Source organism: Scatophagus argus, chromosome 8, assembly GCF_020382885.2.
Source record: "Scatophagus argus isolate fScaArg1 chromosome 8, fScaArg1.pri, whole genome shotgun sequence".
NCBI classification, from domain to species: Eukaryota; Metazoa; Chordata; class Actinopteri; family Scatophagidae; genus Scatophagus; species Scatophagus argus.
In genome coordinates this window covers 18210683-18234071 of record NC_058500.1, presented here as the reverse complement: position 1 = coordinate 18234071, position 23389 = coordinate 18210683, and the positions used below count along the sequence as shown (strand labels likewise).

Sequence of the window (23389 nt, the reverse complement as noted above, 5' to 3'; positions counted from 1 at the left end):
GCAATTAAATTACCACTGCTAATCAAAATGTTGGCAGTTACAATGTGATTGCATCTGAATATATTCTTATCTGCACAAAGATTACATGTATGTAGAATATAACATTTATTCTGTCGCTTTGCGTCTTTTCACTGAGCAGGAATGCCTTATTTAGGCACATAACGGGACCACGCAGGTCAGCAAAGCCATTGGGAAAAATTTGAGTGCAACACCATCAAGAGGAGGACAGCTTGCAAGGAGCTGTCTTTATGCCCAGACAGGCTCCATTCATTGGGCAGAATGCAAGTTTAGGCACTTTTTCTGAATTTGTGCCACATCTCATCTACCAATCAACTCAATACGTACTACATGTTCAGTGGAATAGAAACAATGAAATCTGTGCACTGTTTATTGTGTGGAAACAGTCACTTCTCCCTGATGCTCTGCACCGTCTCCTGTTCAGAGCGGGGTGATTGCTCAGCCTCCAGTGTTGCTGCTTGCATCTTTCTGGAGAGCCGCTCATTCAACCGCTACACACTCGACACAGCCCTTCTATGTGTACTCAGTGGTACGCACCCACCAAGTGTGAAGGCAAAAGGATGAACGGTTGTCCAATCTAAGTGAAATCTAAGTGCAGATGTCCAAGATTCCTTCCATTTTAATTTAGCTCACAGGTGGACTGGGAGCAGTAATCCTAATAACTGTTCCGACAACAGTGATGACAGCCGTGAACGCCCCAATGACAGGCCTGGACAGAGAAGTGGCCTCATTCACTCATTCACTAACACCTGCTTATCGTGTGAGTGTGTGTGTGTCATGGTGTGTCATCATCTAGACCTTAATAAGCAGGCTGTGTGTACAATACTAGACACTGAGTTAGTTTAGTTAACATGTTTTCATGTTGAATTCTGAGCTCAGACTGTCACTTAAGATATACTTGTGCACATTTCTGCAAGAGAGCAAAGAGCAAAAAAAAAAATCAGACAGAAAGAAAGAAAATGACAAAAAAAAAAGAAATGACATAATACAGAATGAGCAGAATAAAATAGAGAGAGAAAAAAGGTTATTAGGAAAATGTAAAGAATGGAAGAAGCAAACATCTATGGGAGGTAAGACTTACGTAGAGAAAAAGAGAGAAGAGACGGGGCACGATAAACCTTCTGACTTTTTACTTTTCTGTTCCAGGAGACGCCACCGCCTTTCCCCCTGCATATTTCATCTCTCCTGCTATTTTTATATATATAAAAAACTTTGGTGAATTATTGATAAATAAAGCGAGCGCTGCCATCCATGTTTCTCCATCACACAGCATTCCTGTCTTTCTCAAATACTAACTCTCATCTGCACTGCCTTGTCAGACACATTCATTTTTCAGTAAAGACACAAACGTGTATTCTGTCACAGTCCATATTATATTGTGTGGTGAAGACAGGAGTGACCTGTTGAAAAATACTGAAAACAGACAACTCAATCGTCTGACAGTAAGATTAGGAAAATAGCACATTAGCATTTATTTATAGATTAGATGTATTTGTTTGGTGAATATGTGCATCTGGTGTGCACATTGCAAAGTGGCAAAATTCAAACATGCAGTAGTTACTGAGTTTGCAGTTATGGCTCTGGCTCGTTTACTGAGCACAAAATAAGAACCAACCTGACTAAAGCAGAGAATAACCTGCTGAAGAGAGGAGAACTCACTCATAACCAGCTGAGATATTTCAGTCAGGACCGAAATGGCGGTTTAGCCATCTGACCATGATCACCATCTCTCCAGCAGAGTAGAAAGCTGAGAGTGGCCCCCCATAAATGAATCTAATATTTGAAAAGATATGTATGTCTCACACACATATGTTCATAGATGTGATGTACATGTCAGCGCTGTGTGTGTGTGTGTGTGTGTGTGTGTGTGTATGTGTGTTACTGTGATGACCTCTAGTTATGGTTCCTGTTCATTTATCACATAGATAGCTTTTTTAAATTCCGTTGTGATGTGCCTAGTCCTGATATGTGAACCAAAATATTTTTGTTATTTCAAAGGAAAACAAGAAACACTTGTTATTTTTATTTTTTTTTTACTACGTTCATTTGTCTTTAACATTTGTCAGTACGGCTAAAAGGAAAGCCCTTGAATAGCCCTGTTCTAAGAATCGAAAGCCTTTAGATGAACAAATTTAGCCTTACTGCCCTGTCAGCCTAGTAAGAACTGTGCTTCTGTATTTTCAACAGTCTTTTTGTTCGCATTTTTTCCTCCCTCTCTTTACTGCACTCACTGTATCTTTTTTTGTCTTTTTCCCTAGTGTTCTACTTACTGACTTTTGTGTGTGTGTGTGTGTGTGTGTGTGTGCCTGACTTCCCTCTGGACCGAAGGCTACACGTGATTCAGCTCTATATGTCTGTTTTCCTGCTCAGTTTCTATGCAGTTCTCTTTCCATCTGTTTGCACTGCTCCTTTGCTCTTCATCTCACTCTTGTCTCTTTATTCATCTGTGTCTCTTTCATTTTTGACTTCCTCTTCTTCACCATTTAAGAGTTTTTCCCTTTCATTTTCTACTTATCCTCTGGCTTTTCTTCACTCTTGGCCTCCACATCCCCACTTCTTTTTTCCTTACGTCTCTACTGATCCATTCTCCTTCATCATCTTTATGTTTCTGTGGTCTCTCTTTCTCCATCCTGTCTTCCTTCTGTCTAGCTTCCCTCTCTGTTGCCTTCACTTTTTCTCAAGAGCCGCAGGCCTTAACCCACATTACACACATACAGACATGCATGCACACACACTGTTTACATGTCCTCTTTTGATCTACATGTGTGTGACAGTATTAATGGCGCTGATTTCTCACGGTCTAAATAACATTTTGATCCATTCTTTCTCTTTTCTCTGCGTGTACATGTTCATGAGTGTCCTGTACACAGAAGTAGTATTTATATATAACTCCATATCTTAAGGCGGTGACAGTAAATTACAGTACAGTACTGTGAACAACTGCACTCCCCACAGACCCTGAAGGCATCAGGCTGCTTTAAAGTAAATACAACAAGAGTCATTCTCAATCTGCCTGACTGACTGACTTACATGCTTCCTTGCTTCTTTCTGTGTTTTCTTTCATCTGTTTCTTTCTCATTTTCCTTATTTTTGCCCTTCTTTCCCACTTCACCCACCCACACTATTGTCTTTTTCATTACCCTCCTTCTTTTTTCCTTAATAATATCTCTTTCCCATCCCTACCTCCTTACATATTGCATATCCTTGAGTCTCTCCTGTTCTTTGACCATCGTTTCCCTAACATTTTCTCTTTCTACCTGACATACTTCCCTCAATTCTTCTCACTCCACTCTTCATTTTCTAACTTCCTTCCTTCCTTAACTCATTTAATTTGCTTTCTTCCCTTTTCTATTGCTTTCTCTTTCTTATTTTGACCTCTAAGCCTGCATCTGGATCGATAAAGGGGAGGTGAGAGAGCAGTCGGCCTTTACACCCGTTTCATTGTGGCATGAGTAGAATCACTTTGGAGGAAAGAAAGAAAGCATAACTGAAAATGATGCCTGTGTTCCACTTCTCTAGAAACGTTTATTCTCTCCTATTCTCCACCTTTATGCCCTTTATTGGTCTTTATTCTTTATTTTTATTGTTCTATCTCTCTTTATTCAGTCTCTCTCCTTTTCATACTCTTCCTTTCTCTCTGATCCTCTTCTATCTCCATTTCGTGCTCATTGCTTTCTCATTTTTTTTATTCTACTCTTTGCTGGTTGTTTTTTCTTCTCCCACACCTTGTAAACCGAGTAGCCTTGAAGAAAAAGGAAGTTGTTGGCCTGTTCTCAAGTTTCTAAAAATAAGGCTTCAATCATTTAACAGCTAATGAATTTTTGGATGCCAAGTTGATGATGAGTTGATTTCAAAGTGACATGGTTACTTGAATGTGAATGTGCACTGATAAAACAGAAAGTTTATATGCTTGTATTTTTTCCTCCCAGAGGGTCATAAAAGTTGTCATGCACATTTGGAGAAAATAATCTCTATCTATTTGGTTGATTTGTTTGCTTATTAACTTGTAGAGAAGCTAAGGTTCAAAGGTTGCTGTGGTCTTTTTTATTGGCGGGTTCAGTCTGTGAAAATGTGGCCAACTGGTTGCAGAAATATTTGTTATTAAAAAAAAAAAAAAAAAAAAAAAAAAGTTAAATACGGTTGTGATGTTAGGATGTTTTATTTGAAATCAATTTTCATTTTAATTAAAACTTCTAAATTAAAAAAATAAACTAAACTAAATACTAATCACTACCAACAAAGTATGCCAAGGCGTTTTAAGCGAAATAAGGTACCTGTAACACATAAATTAACTATTATTTCACTATGTCACAGCAACCATATGACAAGCACCCCAGGTGAAAAAAATTGTACATCTCCAACGCACTCTCAAGAGCTCCCAGCCGGGCTCTCTGGCTGTCAATAGAATGGAAACATCTCCTCATGACTTAATGGACAACAGTTCCCACCGCTTCATTTTCAAAAAGCAACAACCAATGGGAAAACTGCGATGCTCGGCTGGCTGCACCAATCATGTAACTTTGTCACTCTGCTACTCAATCATTCACAAGCATCCATGGTTGAAAGGCTGACCCTGCAGTCAGATCCAAAACTAAGTTAAGGACAGAAAGGATAGAGGAATACTCTTTGGAGGAAAGAGAAAGATGAGGGGTTCAGATCTAACTTGATCCACAAGGTGAGCAGGAAGAAGTTCAGCAGTGGAATGAATCCTATTTTCTATTTGTGTTGAATGGTATTGATTGTCTGGGAGGAGAAGATCCTGAATGTGTGTCTGTGTATCTTGTTCTTCACTATATGTTGTAAAAAACCTTTTAATCGCATTATATACACATGTATTTGTGTGCGAGACAGTGTGTGTACACTGTGCTGTATGTATGTGTACATCTCTTACCTCCACCAGATGAGGCGTGGGATTGAAGCCACACAGGTTACACACTTGGCTTTGACACTGCGTACAGCTGTTGTAGTTGGGTGGGTCGGAGCTGCCGATATTCAGCTCCGTTTTACAAAGAGGACAGTTTACTTTAGGCTTCACAGGCTCTGGGGCAGGCACAGGAGCCTCTATGGACCCCTGCTTTTGTGGTGCTTTCTGCAGATGAGCAGGTGCTTGCTGATTTTGTTGTCCTTGAGGCCCTTTTTGACGGTGAGCAGGCGACTGCTGCTGCTGTTGCATTCCTTGTTGATGGGTCATGGTCTGCTGCTTCTGTGGTGGTCCACCCATTTGGGAACCTCCCATTTGGCTTGATGGATAAGTACCTCCCACTTGGCTGGGCGGATGGGGACCCCCCATCTGGCTCGGTGCATGAGGGCCACCCATTTGAGTTGGAGCATGAGGGCCCCCCATACCAAATGGTTTGGCACCAGGGGTCCCTTGTTGTTGCTGCCTGTTGTCAGGAGTAGCATTGCTGAACACCACTTTGCCACGTGCAGGGCTTGGCTGGGTGGATGCAGTGGGTAGAGGGTCAACATTTATTAGGGTACTAGCCTGATTGAGCAGCGATGCCCCAAAGCCAAACAGTTTGGTCAGGCCATCCTGGGCAGGAGGAGGGGCCTGACTTTGCGGTCTGTGGGCTGGAGAGGAACCGGCACTCCTGGTCTGGTCATGGTGCCGTGCCATAGACTGGTGCATCGGAGAACTACGACCCAAATCGGGCTGGGAGGGAGCCTTGGTCAGGCCAGGAAGGGGCACAGCACCAGGGTGGGGAATCCGTGGACCCCCAGGCTGGCTGGGGCCTCCTGCGGGAATTGCTCCTGGAGCTCCAGGAACTCTCTGGGAGTACGAGTCGGACCTCATATCCTGCTGAAAGGGCCCTGTCCGAGCCTGGGGGCCAGCAGGGCCTGGGTGTCTTTGCAAGCCTGAGGAGGTATGAGGCTGGGGCCCTGGCTGGGGTGCGGGGTATGACTGGGTTTGAGACTGGGGATACTGCTGGGGTTGAGAATATGGCTGGGACTGGGAGTAGGGTTGAGTCTGGCCATAGGGCTGAGACTGAGGCTGCTGCTGCCGCTGGGTGGCCTGACTCTGTCCCAAAGGTTTGGACTGTGCCCCTGCTGCTGCTGCCGCTGCCTGCTGCGTTGGCTGTGTTGGCTGAGGTGCAGGCTGCTGAGGTTGGACAATGGGTTTGGCTTGGTGAGACGGAGAGTGAATCTGCTGTTGGCTCTTAGAGCGAGGCGTGGTCATATCAATGCCAAGAGCTCTCTGCATCTGACAATTCAGACACAGCCACTCCTGGACCTGCAGACAGAAAACAGACAGTTTTTTTTAAAATCATATTTTAACCATAAATTCCAGTTTTCCAAACGATTTTGTTTGCTTGACAATATCACATACGTTCTGTATCAGCTTATTCTGACTCTTCATTCAAGCTTTATATTTAGATAGCATGAAATATTTAAATCCCAAACTGTCTTTATGACTGGATCAATCCAGCCAAAAGGAACAGCCTGACATACTTTGTATCTCTGGGATCTCCACTGGACTTTGAAATACGTTTCTGAGGGTTTAAACAATACTTGGCAGCATAACATGTGTTTGTATTGACTGGGTCAGCGAGGTTGAAGAGGTTGTGACTGCTGTAAGTTTGCTTTAGTGATATAAGAAAAGTCTTAGCACTGAAACCAGGTAAAAGAAAGCAAATAAAAAGAAAAGAGAATAAATGAATTGCCATAGAGGACAGTATGGATATAAACACCACTATGATCCATTAATTCTGTCTTTGAAAGCAGATTGCTATTGATTACTTTAAATATCACTGCTGACTCAGACAGGATGCACAAGCATCTCTATTCATTTAACCACATGGACACTGTATTTATTCAGTCAACTTCAAAGCTGCACATGATGGAGAGAGTGCACTTGGATGACTACACAGAATATGGTCTATCTTTCTTGTCGTGGAAAACAGAAGTGCAGAGAGAATAGTTGTAATCAACCAGAAATAGAAGGAGAGAGAGGTAAATCAACCACAAATTGACTGCAGCGCCGAGTGATTGCTGAGCCAAAACCGCAACCAAAGTGAAAAGCATTGCATCTCTCACAGACACACATACATACACACTCATAAATCCACATGGGTACACAGGTATGCACACACATAGCAATCAAGTAGACACAAGCAAGACACAAACAGATAAAATGAGGGACATATACAGTCAAAAGAAACGAATATGAAAATAAAATAAATAAAAAACAACATCACCCCTCCTCCTCCTCTTCTCCTATCTTCCTCCTTCCTTCTCCTCTTCCTCCAGATAAGAACTGATACTCCCTTGTGTCCGAACCTCGCTTGGCTCTCTATTTTCTCTCGACTGTAAAAACCACACAGCTCCTCTGTGAACCGTGTCAACCTGCTCACGTCCTGTCTGTCCGACAGCAGCTTTGCATCCGCCACAGCGACCCAGCTGCCATAAATAGTGCTATTTTAGCTCCTCTGCAACCAAAGCTAGTAAATCTTTGCACGTTCCAAGCGTTTCTCCCATCCCCTTTCCTTCCCATAATGCAATGCGCAAACATACTGTATCACCCCACCCTCTATTCACTGAACCCCCCACCCCCCAAGTAATGTGTACAAGGTAGATCCTTAAATCTGAGAGGATGATGTGGAAAACACAGGGAGAGGAGAGGAGAGGAGAAAAATTCCCTGCATCAGTCACGTACCCTAACTAAGCAGTTCCTCCCACTGTGCTGTCCCAGTCTGCTTTGCTGTCTGGCATTTTCTAGCTTGACAGCATCACTGATCCCATGTTCTGTTAACTCAGCGGCTACAGCCCCTGCTACAGCCTGACATCCTCCTTTCCTTCTTAACACATTCTCTTTGTAGTCATCTTTGCTCTCCTCACTGCTTCCCTTCTTCCTGTTTCATTCTCAGCATTCCCTCTTTTTTCCCCCTATACTTTTTTTCTTGTTTTCCTGTCTTTACTCTCGATTTTCTGTTCTCTCTCTGATCAGTTGAAAATATAGGTCTCGTTCCTTGAATAGCTGAAGCGGAAGGAGATTTGAAAGTATAATTTTGCTGTGCAGACTCCTCCCACGTTCTGCTGCCATAATTACATCTGATGAAGATGGTGAGAGGGAGATAAAGAGAAGTAGATGGGGGGGGGCATTTTAATGAGTCCCTGTCTATCCCTCTGCTTTATAAGCAACATCACAAGAGACACTCAAAAGGAATGAGGGACAGAACAAGGGATGGAGGGGTAGGACAGAGCAGGGGGGAGATGGAGAGGGAGCGAACAGTGAAGGGAGAGGAGTCAGCAGTTTTTTTTAATCCAAGCAGCTTTTCAGCTCTCATCATGTCAAGCTTAATCAACAGCACAGAAGCACAAAATATCCACTCCTGCTTCACTGCGGAAAAATCAATGCATCCTTTACACATCTGAGTCCTAACAGGTGAGGAAGAATCACGTTAAGAGTTTGTTTCAAAAGTCGCTTCACCAAGTTCTGAATTAAATATTTTCCTCACCTACTTTGAGTGATCTCTAGCAATAAAGATACTTTTGGCTTTGCTTGCCCAAATTTTCAGATTTGACTTGTGTTGCTGTCTTAAAAAAATGCTAAAATAGCAACTTGCAATGCCTGTATTTCAGATGCACTACTTCACAGATGGGTTACATAGGGACTATTACTTTTGTAAAAAATAAATAAAATTAAAAAACAAAAGTGGTTCCATTGAGGTTTGTAGAGGGTTGGCAACAGAAACACATACATATCTCCACACCTGAATACCACCAGTGACAGTGAAACTACTGCATATATATATATAAAATAAAAGAGTAAGTCTTTATACCTTACACAACATGTGTACTGATTGCTGGTTTTTAAGTGCTATCAGCTTACACCGCCCACCAACAGTTTCAACAAAAACAGAGCAACAAAATAAAACAATCAAATGATATAATATGTGTACTCCCACAAAGCTACAGCACAAAGCCAAACTCAGATGAAGAGTTTTTTTTTTTTTTAAATCACTTAACCTTTAACCAAAGAATCCCAATGAAGCCACCAAGGTGAAATGTGCCTTTCTCAAAAGAACATTGACCAGAAAGCTATGGAGTGTTGCTTTATTCAAAATGAAATAAAATAAACCCAATAAATATGTTCATTAATTTTCAATATGATGATTTTTTTTTGTTTTATTTCACAGAATTTTTATTTCATAATGCCACATTTATTTCTTTCATTGCACTTATGAAATAAAGGTGAAATAAATACATGTATTCATTTATTTATTGAGCTATTTCAAAGTCATGTTTATTTATTTCATTTTGAATAAAACGGGTCTCCATGGAACGCAGCATGTACTGAAAATGTATTGAAAGCGGGTTAATGCAGTAACCCAGGACGACAGCACTACAAGTGCGTGGGTGCGAATAAAAAAAAACTTCTCCGCAAACTGCAGTTGGCATCCTGAAGCAGCTAAATGGAATCCAACTATCATTCACGGTGTGTAAAAACAGGACACAGTTTTACTCTTTGCAGATGGAGGTCAATAATAAAAAACAAAACAAAAAAAACACACACAAAAAAATATATAAATATACACAGCCTGCAGCCTGAGACAAAACATCCGACTCTGCTTATGATCCCCATCATCTGGCCCTCCAGGGACCCTTTACAGAGTACAGACCCAATGTTGAAAACCACAGCTCCGACAGCGACTGATAAGCTTGTCTCCAGACAGCTTTGACAGGTGTCTGATGTCCCTTAAAGCATGAGAGTACACGAGTCACCTCAAGTTATAGTCTATTTGCTACTTTACTCAGTGTGTATAGTTCACAAACCAGTCAGTCGGCGTGTCGGCCAGGCTCAGGCAATTTTCGGGCCTAGGGAAGTTATTACAAGAACAAATGGCTATAAATATCCTTTCTGAAAGGAACAGAATGAATCCTGACAATCTCCAATGATTCTGACTCTGAGCTTTCCAGTACGAAGAACTGTAAAGGAGAATGAAACCAGGCCTAATTTTCCTGAAAAACCTCCTCTGCAAAAGCAAATTTGAGCTTACTTCTCTCATTTATTGTAAACTGTATTCAAAGCCTTGCAACATTTTATACACACACCACAGAACCATGGTTAATGGCTTCCAATAAAGAAGAACTGGAACTATTGGATTTAATAATATACATCAAAACAAATACATAATATGATCAATTTCTTGAAATGTACTTGTATCATATATTACTTGGTAAGCGTGAGTTGACAATGCACTGCTTCTTGTTCCCAAACTTGACACCCACAGTTTACCACATTTGAGGTTTATATGTAGAAGCAATCAGGAGCAAGAATGCATTTAGACAGTCACAAATCTTACAAATAGGTAACCAGACACTCCATCAATGCTATTCTGCCTCCTTAGGGGAAGCACATTCAGGAGCTATAAATCTCTAATCATACAGCATTCAGTTGTAGCTTTTAAAGCAGATTAAAGTAACTTGCATTTTGCTGCTTTAGCTCCATTGTGTGACCCTTTCCCCTTCTATAGGGACACTTGTGTCTACAATTGATTTGCAAGTCAAAGTATAGCTCATTTCAAGAAAAGTACTAATCACTGCATCACAGAAACATGGAGAGAAAATGTTTTCTCTCATTTCTCTCATAAAAAAGGGTTCAGCTCTCCCCTGATGCAGGGAGAGCTGAACCCCAATGCAGAGTCAAAAAGGCTGAGATGCGAGGCAGAGGTCCGAACAATAGTCTTTATTAATTAAAGCAAAACTCAAAAAAAAAAGAATACACTTACTGTGTCATGAGATCAATGAAAAAAGACTGTGGAAAAGTTCACGGCGTAGCATGGTAAGGTGAGACAAAAGATATCCTGGCATGGAATCATGGAAAAAAAACAGAACCTGAAGAGGTAGACAATGTAACACTCTGACACAGGTGACTGGGAAGACAAGGATTAAATAGGCAAGACAATGAGACACAGGTGACACACATTAGAAGGGAGAAAGCAATCAGGATAACCAAAAGCAAAGCTACATGAAAACGGGACACAAAGGGAAGTAACGCTTTCAAAATAAAACAGGACATGACAAAAACCTTGAACATAACACATGGAAACACAAGACACACATGGACTCAAAACCAAAAGACAGAGAACCAGGACGCGACAGAAACCTTGAACATAAAACATGGGAACACAAGAAACATGACACATGGCCTCAAAAACAAAAAGACAGAACCAGGACGTGGCAAGAAGTATACATGAATTGGCTTTAACAGAGTAACAGAGAGTGAATCAACTAAACACCAGCTGTAAAATATGTCAAAACAGGTGGAATATGAGACTTAGTCCATATCATGCAGTTCTACTTTGGAGTCAAAAAGGAAGTGAAAGTCTCACAGAGCAGAGTTCACTGTGACTCCAACTTAGATTAATTAGACAGGAGACACAGAGAGGAATGGGGAGGAAGTGGGAGGACCAAGTTCCAATCAGAGAGCTAAGACAGCTAGAGGAGGAAATCTATGAGCGCTCCCTTTCTTCTGTCTCAGTGTTTGTGTTGTTTTTTTCTGCTACTATGCATCTGCCAGTTACAAAAGTGAAAAGGACATCAGCTGAGTTATCCCTGATGAAATACAGTACCACACAGCACGGTGATACACTGGTTAGCACTGTCGCCTCACAGATAGAGTGTTCCACGTTCAAGTTTAGGTCTGGACCCCTTTCCAGGTGGAGTTTGCATGTTCTCCCTGTGCCTGTGTGAGTTTTCTCTGGGTACTCTGGCTTCCCACCGTCCCAAAAACATGCACATTAGGTTAACTGGCTACTCTACATTGCCCCTAGGTGTCAGTGCTTGCGTGTGCGGTTGTCTGTTTTTGTGTGTTGGCCCTGTGATTGACTGGCGACCAGTCCAGGATGTACCACATTTTGTTGACAGTTAACTCAGGTAAGAAGGATTAGAATATGAGAGATAAATTTTATAGAAAATGGTACATAAAATTGATGGATGGATGGAAATAAAGTACCATTTTTTTTATTTGATTATTCTGTATTCAGTGACCTAAATAACACAGTATGCAGTACTTATAGAACCAAGCAATAGTACCCTTTCTCTTTTGACTGGTGACTTTCTCAGTCACACACACTCACACACAAATACACACACAAACACTAACTTTTGAAACTAAGCCACCGTTCTGTCAACAGGAGAGAGAGAAAAAAGAAAGTCTGACATTTTAGACCTAGATGACAGGATGAGTTTTTTCCTGTGGCTGTAGCATGCAAAGTGTTACATGGATACAACCCCCAGTCACACTCAGAAACACACACACACACACACTAGCACACACATACCAACTGTCAACATAAAATATTCAAGTCACAGAGCTCCAAACACTACGAGTGCTGAACAGGTGTTAAAGCCGAGAAGACCCGAGGTGTGATTCACAACATCCACATACATTTCTCCTTTGCATTCCACTGAACACAGTACAAAGGACAAACATCCCAACAGCACTCTCATTTAGATTTAATTTTGAAAATGCCTCTATTTCCAGGAAGTTGTCCACCATGCTGCTGCGCAATCATAGCCAGAAAACTGTCCAGTGCAACCAGGCACAGTCCTGCGCTGTTGGCAGGTCCATGGACCATATGAATGATAAATACCTCTTAGCCCCATCATGCTGGACTGTCTTCAGCCATTTCTCCTTTCATTTGACCACCTTTGTGTCACAAAGAGGTTTCACTACAGAACTGCAAACTCATTGTTTCTATGTACTTCAAACTGCAGATGAGATTAATGGTCAAATAAATGTTACTGTGTACAGAGTAGCATATGTTGTATGAATGCATCAGGTGCTACTGAAACAAAACCAGTGCAGTGGTTAGCACTGTTGGATCACAGCAGGGTTCTGGGTTTGAGGGGGTCAGTTGGCTACTCTACATTGCTACGTTATGTGAGCACATGTGGTTGTCTGTCTTTGGGTGTCAGCCCTGCGACTGACTGGCAATCAGTCCAGGGTGCACCCCTTCTCTCGCCCCCCTTGAAATAGGCTCGAAACCCCCCACAATCCTGCATGGATAAAGCTGGTATAGAAAATGGATGTATTAACTAATTAAACGTTTAATCACAGCTATGCCCTTGACACAGAGATATGGACACTAGTGTGAGGCTAGTCAAACCAGACTCACATCCCATCACTAACCTTCAATCAATGCTTTTCCCAACCCTTAACCAAACTGTAGTTGCAATGCATAAATTTGTAGAAATAAATTATAAATGATAATTTCAAAACAGCATTAAATACAAGTTTTGGAGAATTATGCAATGTCAGCGTTCTCTTCTGTGGCTGACTCAGAGCAGTGGTATGTATGTTTGAGATGGTCTGATATATTTTCAGAGACACCTGCCAGCTGATCATAAATAAGTATTTCCCCTCAGTCTAACTGAGAATAAAATATACACGGAGAACTGTCTGCCATGGGAGGAGTGCAGTGCTTTTGTATGTCAGTGTTTTTGCAGTAAATTAAAATTACATATAACATCACAGACCTGATAAACCTTGATAGTTTTTAAAAGTAAAATTTATTTATTTCTTATGCTTCCACCCAAGTGGAAAATCCTATGAGTTTTAATCTTGTTGTCCACATCAAACTAAGGGTCAGATATGCATCGCGAGGAGTGACAAAGTGAAACTGTTTCTCAAGCATCACTCTTTAAGCATCACTTCTCAATCGAAGCTGTGGTCTTTGTGACAGTATCAGCAAAACTGCATCTATCAACACCAGCTCGAGTATACAATGGGGAAGTAGAGTATAAGAGAGTACAAGAGCTGCTTCTAAACATAACAGTAACAGATTTGTTGTTGCACAATTTCACTCACCATGGAGTAACAGTGGAGGTCTATTACAAAAAGTAAGTAAGTATGACATGCTCACAGGTGCCTCTATCACATCAAAGTAAGCTTGAATTAACTTGCCATGAGCTGTAATTGGCTCAGAGTGGCTGGAAATGTCACATAAAATGAAAAGTAAATGAAACCCACCACAGGTGTAAGAAGCTGCTTCTGGTTTGGTGTTGTGGTCTGTTATGGTGACAGGCCACATATATGCATATACACATACACACACACACACACACACACACACACACACACACACACACACACGCACACACACACACACACACACTATACATTCACACACAAACACCACCATGCATGTAGTGCATTAGACAGCCTTGCACGTTCTTGCGGAATCCATATGCATCTTGACGCAGGGACATGGTATGCAGCTTTTAATAGACCTGTCTATCAACTCTGTGTGCTGCCTTTCAGGGAAAAGCAGAGGAGCGAAGGAGGCACCGGAAAAGGGCAAACATACAAGAGTAGGAGTGTCTGTAGGCATGCAGGCTGAGGATGACCATGACATGAATATAGAGTGTCGAGGCAACAAAACAGAAGAGAAGAGCAGATGCTTTATGGATCATTTCGTTACAAAGTACTTATCAAAAGAACTAAAAGCATAACATAAATCAAGGATAATGCAGATCAGAATGAGTACTTTAAAACAAATGAAAGAAACTGAATTTCCATTCTGTTCCACTTCATCGTGTCATTTCTGACACTGTGCTCACATCAGCCAATAACTCTTTGTGAAGTGGGGGTAAGTTGTTTGGTTTTCCCACATGTAACATATATCCAAATATATGCAGAATATACATAGAATATATGTTGCATGTATGCCATATTTAGGGTCATGTATGTGCCTGTATGTACATATATAACATATATATCCACATATATGCCACAGTCAGGTGCATATATACATAATGCCTTATATATAGCTCATATATGTCTGACTATTGCATATATGCCATACATAATGCATATATCTCACTTTATTTGCAAATGATGTAATGTGCATATATGTTCAAACAAAATGTATTTATGATTGTATTTATTTTAATTCAATGCAGATTGAGCTTTGCAGAATAAAATTCAGTGTATAAGACAATAGCTGTTGATTGTTTTATTACATGTAGCAATTTTTTAAACGTTATGATCAACTCATAATCAGTCCATATTGCGGCGATGGACGAACTACTGACTCATAAAGCCAAATTGAGACACCCAGCTTAGAAGGCTATAGGGCTCGAAAGTGTGACATAGCAGAGTGGGAAAACCGCAATGCATTGTGGGCTTTGCGGGCAACTGAACTACTGTGTGTTTACGCCGGCTGCTCTTGTGTTCTGTTGTTTTGTTTAAACAAGTTAAAACATGGTGCAAACATGCTGCGTCGTTAACTGCTGCAATCGTTCACATGATCGCTTTGGTAAAAAAAAAGATGGGCTGAGATTTTTCTCATTTCCAACGTGGAAGCAAAGCCAAGGACCTCGGCTGATCCTGGTGTCTCCATGCAACTGGCCACTGTTCACATTCAGAAAAGTTTTTCCTCTTTTTTTGTGGAATTTTGCTACATCATGGCCTAACAAAATTCATTACAGTAAGTGGAGTTTAGAATATTTTATGTCATAGTGTTGTTATATATTCCCACCAGTGTATGATAAAAAACATAAAAAAAAAAAATCCCCATATGGTTGACAAAACAGAAGTATGTTGTTCAGTAAGGACATTTATTCTAGACCTTGAAAACACTATGCATAACATAACAGATTTAGTACAATTACTAAATTTTTCGAGCTTTCAACTACATCTCATACCTGTAACAGGAAGTGGAATAAGATTAAATAATCAAACAACCCCATATATTTACATATATATATATATATACATATCAGAGAGTTTGCACACAATATAATGCTCCAATAAACATTTATTACCTCCATGTGCTGTTTCCGGCCTTGCAGGACTGTATTTTCCTCAAATTGTTATGATACCTATGAGGAAACTAAGATAAGCAAGGCTGTGCACAACAGCAGCAGCAGTATTGGTCCTAATTTATAGAACACGTCCTAACAGTATGAGACATGTGCATCACTTTAGATTTATAACTCTAAGGAATATAAGAAAGGCCAGAACATAAAATGTAACATTAGCAGCTCTGCAGGGAGGAACATGTGGGCTCATTGCATGTTTCGTATTTATCTTGACTTTAGTCACTGAGTGGAGGCTCTTATGCAGAGTGACTCCAGTGAGTGAACAGTCTGTCTGACCGCTCACAGTCATGGCAGCACACTAATGTACTGATCAATATTCCTCACAGAGAGAGAGGACCTTCCAGGAAGTATTGCCATGATGAAGCACTGAGATTTTACAGCTAATTATGGAAACACTCACACACATTTTTATTTCTTCTATGTAACAGTGAGGACATCCGTTGACATAATGCATTCTCTAGCCCCTAAGCATAACCTTGACCACAGCAACCACATGCCTAAGCTGACCATAATCTAATTCTGAGTCTTAAACCTAAAAAAGCCCTTTGAAATATTGGAGATGGGCCAAAATGTCCCCACTTTCCAAAGCTGTCCTCACTCTCAAGGTCTAAAACTGGTCTTTCGAAGGTCAGAAAGCCCACAAACACACAGGTCAACAGACATTCCCATGAGCTCAAGTGTCTGGTGAATTTTACGCAAACCCAATTAAAGCGTACGGGATGTTAGGGACAACACAACTGTGAGGACAACTGAGAGAAGGAGCAACCATAGAACAAGGTGAGTTGTCTCACAACAGGATAGCAGGAGGACCACCAGATAACTCAACACAAAGATTAAGGATCAGAAGACCAACAAGTTTCGGCTGGCCAAAACCGTACTTAACTTATTTTGAAAACCTGGTATTTTACACTAGTAACAACTGAAATGCAAAATAATCTCTAAAATAAAGCAGAATGAATAAGTTAAGGTAAGGTGGGATTGATGTGTTTAATGTGATGTTATTGTAATGACAGCAGCCTGAAGGCATGTGTATGTTTTAGTCAAGATGTATCAGTTTGGTGGGTCATGCAAGAATGAAACAAATTTTACATTTCATTTTAACAAATAATTATATTATGTGGGTCAATTTTAAGTTATGTATTTTGACATGTCACAATAAAAAAAGGTGTGAATACTGTAATATTTAATACTGACTTCAGTTTCAAGGTGCTGTAGTGTGCATTCTGGCTAACTGTTACCTTGTCATGACTTACAGAGACATTCGAACACAACACGCCATCATCACCCGTTTGCTGCATATACTGAATGTGCAAACTTAAGATGATCACCATTTTAGAAAAAAGTTTGCATACCTTGCAGTAAAGTCAATACATAGTGCAACTGCTGTATTATAAATATCACTTCTAAAGATTTATGCTACCATTAAAAGGTGGGTAAACCTGCTGCTTAGCACCGACAAAAAGATGGATGGCGTCAAAAAGAAAAACTATGCAGTTTAAAAGGAGGGCTCTGTAAGTCCTCCTTTGACAGAATTAGAACACATTGACAGATTAGATGCCTGAGATTTTAATGATGCTGAAGTATCAATTTTAACGAACATAAACAGATAATGATAAATTGATACATAGCATTTTGTAAACTAGGGATGTCATCACACTTAATCATTCATTTACTGGTAATTTGTAGAATATGATTTGGTTAATTTGTGTGCGCTGCCCTTTACAGTGGGTTCACACTGTACATTTACAAGCGAGGCTGTTGGTGAGCAGTGGCGCACTGAACAAACATTTTCTCCCTAATAATTGAATACTCATACCAGATGTAACAGATGCTGTGGGACATTTGTCAGCAGCAGTAACATGGCCTGCGCTTCTCTCTTGTTCCACAAAGGAAACAGCTTAATGAGAATCTCAGTGGTTTTTATATTGAGTTCATTTTGTCGTACTTGTGTTTCCAAATTGGTGGAAATGATGACAATCAGGACTAAAGGTGACTTTTATTAAACTGCTAATCCATGCTCTACATTCATGCATTTCTCTGGAAAAGAGAGACAAGTCTGAACCTTGAAATACAACATAAGACACAGAGAAATACTCCTACTTCATTCAAGATCTAATAACACTGCGGCTGACAGTTCATTCTCTGCTTTGTCCTGATGAATGGACTACACACACACACACAAACGCACACACACACACACACACACACACACAAAGGTCTATCTCAGCATGATTACCATCAGCAAACCCCTGGCCAAGAGAAAGTCATAAAACACACTCGCCTCTCACTTCTGAGATTGTGCTCCAAAGCACACACACACACACACACGCACCTCTGATGTCTATCATCCACTGCCTCCCTTCACTGAATAACCCCAGCAGGTCGATTGTATTGACCACTATCACACTTTAATGCATGTTTCTTAATTGAAATCTGCCTCAGCACTTTGAGCCCAAACATATATGATCACAGCCTCGATGTGAACACTATGTAGGGAAGTGTGCGTGTGTGTGTGTGTGTGTGTAAATGTGCATTTTTATGCAAAATAGGACAGGGAAAGTGAGAAAGGGACACAAAGGGACGCTTCATGTGAATATTTATCTGTGTATATTTATCATTATCCAAGAGAAACTGTTTCAGTATGCTACTATAATATCAGGTTCAGACAATTATTGTGACATATAACAGAAGGTTTTAAATTTATGAACAAGTAATATTGGACAAAAAAAAGGACACAGCCACGGACAACAGTGTTTGTTTAGGATCAACAGCTCTTTTACATGGGATGAACAACTCTTCATGTTTGACATTCCAGGATGGAAAAATCTGAAAATGCAGACATATTAGAGCAGGTATAGAATATGATAACTGTCATGTCCAAGAAATTTAACATCGTTAAATTTATTTGATCAGTTTTTGTCTTGTGTGTGTTGTCTTGTGATTTCCTGTTTTATTTTGTCACTACCTCCTACCTGTGTCTATTGTCATCAGCTTTGCTTTTTCCCTTTGTCTGTTTTCCCTCCTTTGGAATTACCTGTCTCCGCCCTGATTGTCTCCACCTGTTCCCTTACCTTGTGTGTGTATATAGTCCTTGTCTCACTTTTTCCTGTGTTAGTTTGTCTTGTCACTTGTGTCAGACAACCAGTGTCATCTCCATGTCATTGCCAGGTCTTGTTATTTTGTTGCTTGGCTTTAGTGATTTTCTGTTTTCTTAGCCAAGCTTCAGTCTGTTGAGTTTTTGTTTCTTAGTTTAGTGTAGGGTTTTTCCTCTGTGAAGAGTGATTTTCAGATTGTACTTTTTTGAATAAAACCTTTATTTTGAAACTTTGAGAGTTGTGCATTTGGTTTCTGATCCACAGTTCAGTCGTGACAATAACAAAGTCAAATTGTTACTAAATGTACTGTCTAACAATGAAAAAATCTATAAAATAGGTTATAGCGATGATGAATAATAACCAGCACAAAAGCTGTGCCTCTACCAAAAGAGGGTGAGCTGAGCAACTTTTTATTTTGAATGCTCACAAATCTGCCCAAACTGGCAGATGGTAAAACAATTGAGATACACAGCTGTACCCTCTTCACCAAAACGCAAAGAGCAGTTTTTGACAGAGGAGGAGAAAAAGAGCGGAGGAGGAGACCATGACGAGCCGGGGAAAGACCAGAGCGAGCCTTAACTTGTCAATTATTCATTAAAGAGAGCTCTGCCAGCTAATGGGGTTCAAAACTCATATTACGCTTTCTTTCTGTCTGCAGGGATGTCAGGCTGCTACATATTTGGTTGGGGGAGGAGAAACTGTCTTCTTAAGCAAATCACCAGCACTGGTCATTTATTCAAACAGCTCAGTGTTAATTTAGAGCTTTAGTAGAGCAAGTATTGTGACATGATGCAGTGAAAAGTTAGCATAGAGGCCTCCTCATTGAAACATGTTTTATGCAGGTGTCCTGTCTCCTATAGCAGTCTTTGTTAATTATTTCCTGATGTTCCTTAACCAGCCATGCTGCTTCAACCTTAACCGTAAATTAACACTAGTGATTGCCGATCAGAAACTGTTCATATGTTACTTGTGGGCTAATCTGGAAATGCTACAGTACAGCCAACAGTTTCAGTTGAAATCACAAATTAACTGAAACTGATGTTTATATAATATGTTTTTTAAAAATGTATGGTTAATAATGTTGTTTAATAGTTTTTTTATTGTTAATAGAAATTTAAAAGAAATTCAGAAATGCTCCTTTTTTACTTTTGCTTTTTTACTTTTCATTGTTATAGAACTTAAAAAATTTGCTCAGGAGTGGCACTGAAGAGGAAGGATCATACAAACGGACTAAAGTGACATTGACATGCTGTTTAATCTACTGCATATGAGAAGCTGATGACCGATATTTTCTTATGTTGGGACTTTTCCACGCTGAATGCTTGTTTGGTTGCTTGCTGTGCAGGACAAGATGTGTTCATGTTGGTAAAGTAGACAAAAAGGAGACATTAGCACAAGAGCTAATGTGTGTTGTTGTTCAGTCAGAGTCAGAGTCATGTCATGAGGCCAAAAAATATATACATATACATTTATAATCCTGATTTACAGGAGTGAAAGGATTTACAGAGCAGATGTGTATGCAGAAGCAGACCAGAAAATGCCGTGTATTGCTTTTGGACTGCGAAAGGCTTAATTAAAATTTTACTGCAGCATCACCAGAACCTGTCGCTTATCAGCTCAGCGTCATACCTGCAGTCTCATGTGCTGACTGCACATTATTAAAGCAAACAAGCGGCACACCTTCACATTTTTGGGTGTGTTGGAGATGAAGATTAAAAGAAAAGAAATGTGAAAAGTTTTTCAGATTTTCTCAGAGGGGAAGAGTGACCTGCTAACAGAGTTTGATTAATTGATTTAACATTTTAATTATCTGCTTTGATTAGATTCCTTTGATGACTTGAACCAGCCCATGAGGCAGACATGATATTGAGGACACAGCACAAAAGTGTGTGTGTGTGGTCTTCGAGGGACAGACTGACAAGACATTTTTCCACCCAGGAAGCCAGCCAGACAGCGCAGACCTGTTTGCAGAGGTAAACGTGTGTGAATGAGTCGTATCACCTCCACGCCCAACAGTCTTATCACGTAGGGAGCAGCGCCCAGTCAGCCTTTAAAAAAGCCTCCTACGGCCAGTCTCTCCTGCTCCATCAACCACCGCTCTGCCGACGACGCTCCTTCTCTCCTCTTGTTCTTTTATCTCCAACATATTCCTCCCCTTTGGTGTGTGCATGTGTGACAGAACTGGACATCAGTGGCATCTGCATGTGTCTGAGTCTGAGAGGGAGGATGATCAAAAGTGTGTGGATATGCACAAATGTGTGTGTGAGACATCAGTGACACGAAGAGGAAGTGTCCGTGGCTGTGTCCTTAAACACCTTCTCTCAGCTGACAGGTAGCTGACTGACTGACGTGACGAGCGGCATCATTCATTTTAGCAAATGTCCCAGAACAGCATGACGGTGAACACTACCTAACCTTAAGCATTTCATTTTTCTGGCTTAACATAACCAAATCTTAGCCATAGCATTGCTGCATCATAAGACATATGTATTTTTCAACAGTGATATGCAATATTTTTATAACTGTGTTTTGAAAGGCAGTGATAAATGAAGTTGTCCTCCCAAAAGAGAGGCCTCATCAATGATAACCCTTCTATGTGTGGTTACAAAAAGACAACGAAATTTGTCACCTACACCGGAGGAGTCGAAAGGCAAGAATCACTGGATCACTGAAAAGATTGAAACAAAAGCTTACTGCTTCACAAGAGCTTGCTGTTCTTCCAGAGACAGAGACAAGTGTCATGTGAAGCAATGCAGAGAATGGATGCTCATTGTAAAAATCACTTCGAAAATGTGTGTTGTTCTCAGTGACGCTCAAACATTTTTGCCATGCAGCAGTCAAACTTTGCACAAGTGGTGAACACGATGTAGAACAGTAAGCAGTAGCACCTTGATATAACAAGCTACCGATCAAAAACAAGAGTGTCAACAACACTGCGAATACAGCAAGACATAAAGCAAGTGCAACAACAACAACACAACTTAGCAAGCCAGCTGATATTATTTACGAGTCCAACAACACAAAGTCCAGCTAAGTGTCTGTCTTTGCAGACACCGAGTTCCTACTCTGTCACTGAAGCTACATATTGTAGAAACAAATGATACGTGGATACGCCGAATAGCTAAGAGGGAGACAACAACATCAAAATCATTCTAAAGCTGTAAGGTAAATAGGTACATGATGTTACTTTAACACCAAATCAAATGACTTCAGGTTATCTAAAAAGGTCACATCTTTTTCTTCTCTACATTTTTCTTTCTTCAGTTAGTCTTGATCAGCATAGGTGCTGGTTGTCTGTCTGTCTGTCTCTCTCTCTCTCTCTCTCTCTCTCTCTCTCTCTCTCTCTCTCTATGGCTGCATCTGTGTGCCAGCAGGGAGACATTAATCATTTAAAGCAGCTCATTATAAATTTCAGTCCTTGAACTTCTGGACTTGCAGCTGCAGTCATTTACATGTGTGCACATGTATGTATTAGCGTGAGTGTATGTGAGCTGATGCATGTTTATTTTTCTAAGTGTGTGTGTGTGTGTGTGTGTGTGTGTGTGTGTACGTGTGCATGTGTGTGTCCAGGTGTTTGCTGCTTGCCTGGGGCTTCTCCCTCTCCAGATCTCGCCTGGCTGGAGCCTCTCTGCTGCTCTGTTCTCATGGTTAATGCATGTGTAGAGAGAATCCTTGTCCCTCCTGTTTTCTCCCATTCTTTCTGCTCCATACCACCCTACTTCTTCAAAATAGACCTGATACCCACCGTACATGAAGAAAAATGTTTCTGGTGCACACTTCAGAGGATGAGTAAGAAAAGCACAAACAGGGAGAGAGAAAGAGAGGTGAGAGAAAAGGTGAAAAGCAAGGAGAACGAGACAAGAGATGGAAAAAAATGGAGGAAGGGGTGATAAGAAGACACAGAAACGGTGAGGTGAGGAGCGGGAGTAAAAGGAGGTACAACAGAGAGGAGAAAGCCTAAGCCTAACTTTGTCTTTGAAGAAGATACACAAAATGTAGCGTCAGGTCTTATGTCAGGTTCAGGTCTCAAATTCAGTAGTGTCATAGGGGTTCAGTTGGGAAAGCATGGATAGAGTCCATGTTGGGGTCTCTCTTTCAGGCCTGTGCAGACCAGGCCTTATCAGTTCTGTTAGCAGTACCTGAAACCAACGCATACCAATAAATGTTTCATTGTTTGCGGTGGGAAGCCAGTGAGGGATCATGCCATGGACTTCCCAAATTCAAGAGAAAACCAGAGAAAAACAAATTCAAGAAATTTTAAAAAAGGCGGAGGTTTTCGATTGCCAATGTGAATAAAGTTATTAATTGAGAGTATTATTTTGATATCAGTATGTTAGGAAGTATGTACAGGAGAACTTAAAATCAATCAAATTATTTGGACTTAATTGTCCATCACAATATATCCACATGATAATGTGGATCAATACGGAGAGCATAATATTTAAGCA

General features: G+C 40.6%; 1 protein-coding gene across 3 annotated transcripts in view; it reads right to left on the bottom strand.

The window, feature by feature from the left end:
• Nucleotides 1-23389, bottom strand: part of bsna (bassoon presynaptic cytomatrix protein a) — a 113943-nt gene that overhangs the window by 75145 nt on the left and 15409 nt on the right. For 2 of the 3 annotated variants that reach the window (XM_046396890.1, XM_046396889.1), the window contains exon 2: nt 4910-6250. In XM_046396890.1, coding sequence (XP_046252846.1) covers nt 4910-6250 — 1341 coding nt within the window. Of the gene's footprint in view, nt 1-4909; nt 6251-10748; nt 10849-23389 lie in introns of those variants that run through there. The other variant, XM_046396891.1, reaches the window with a different exon arrangement.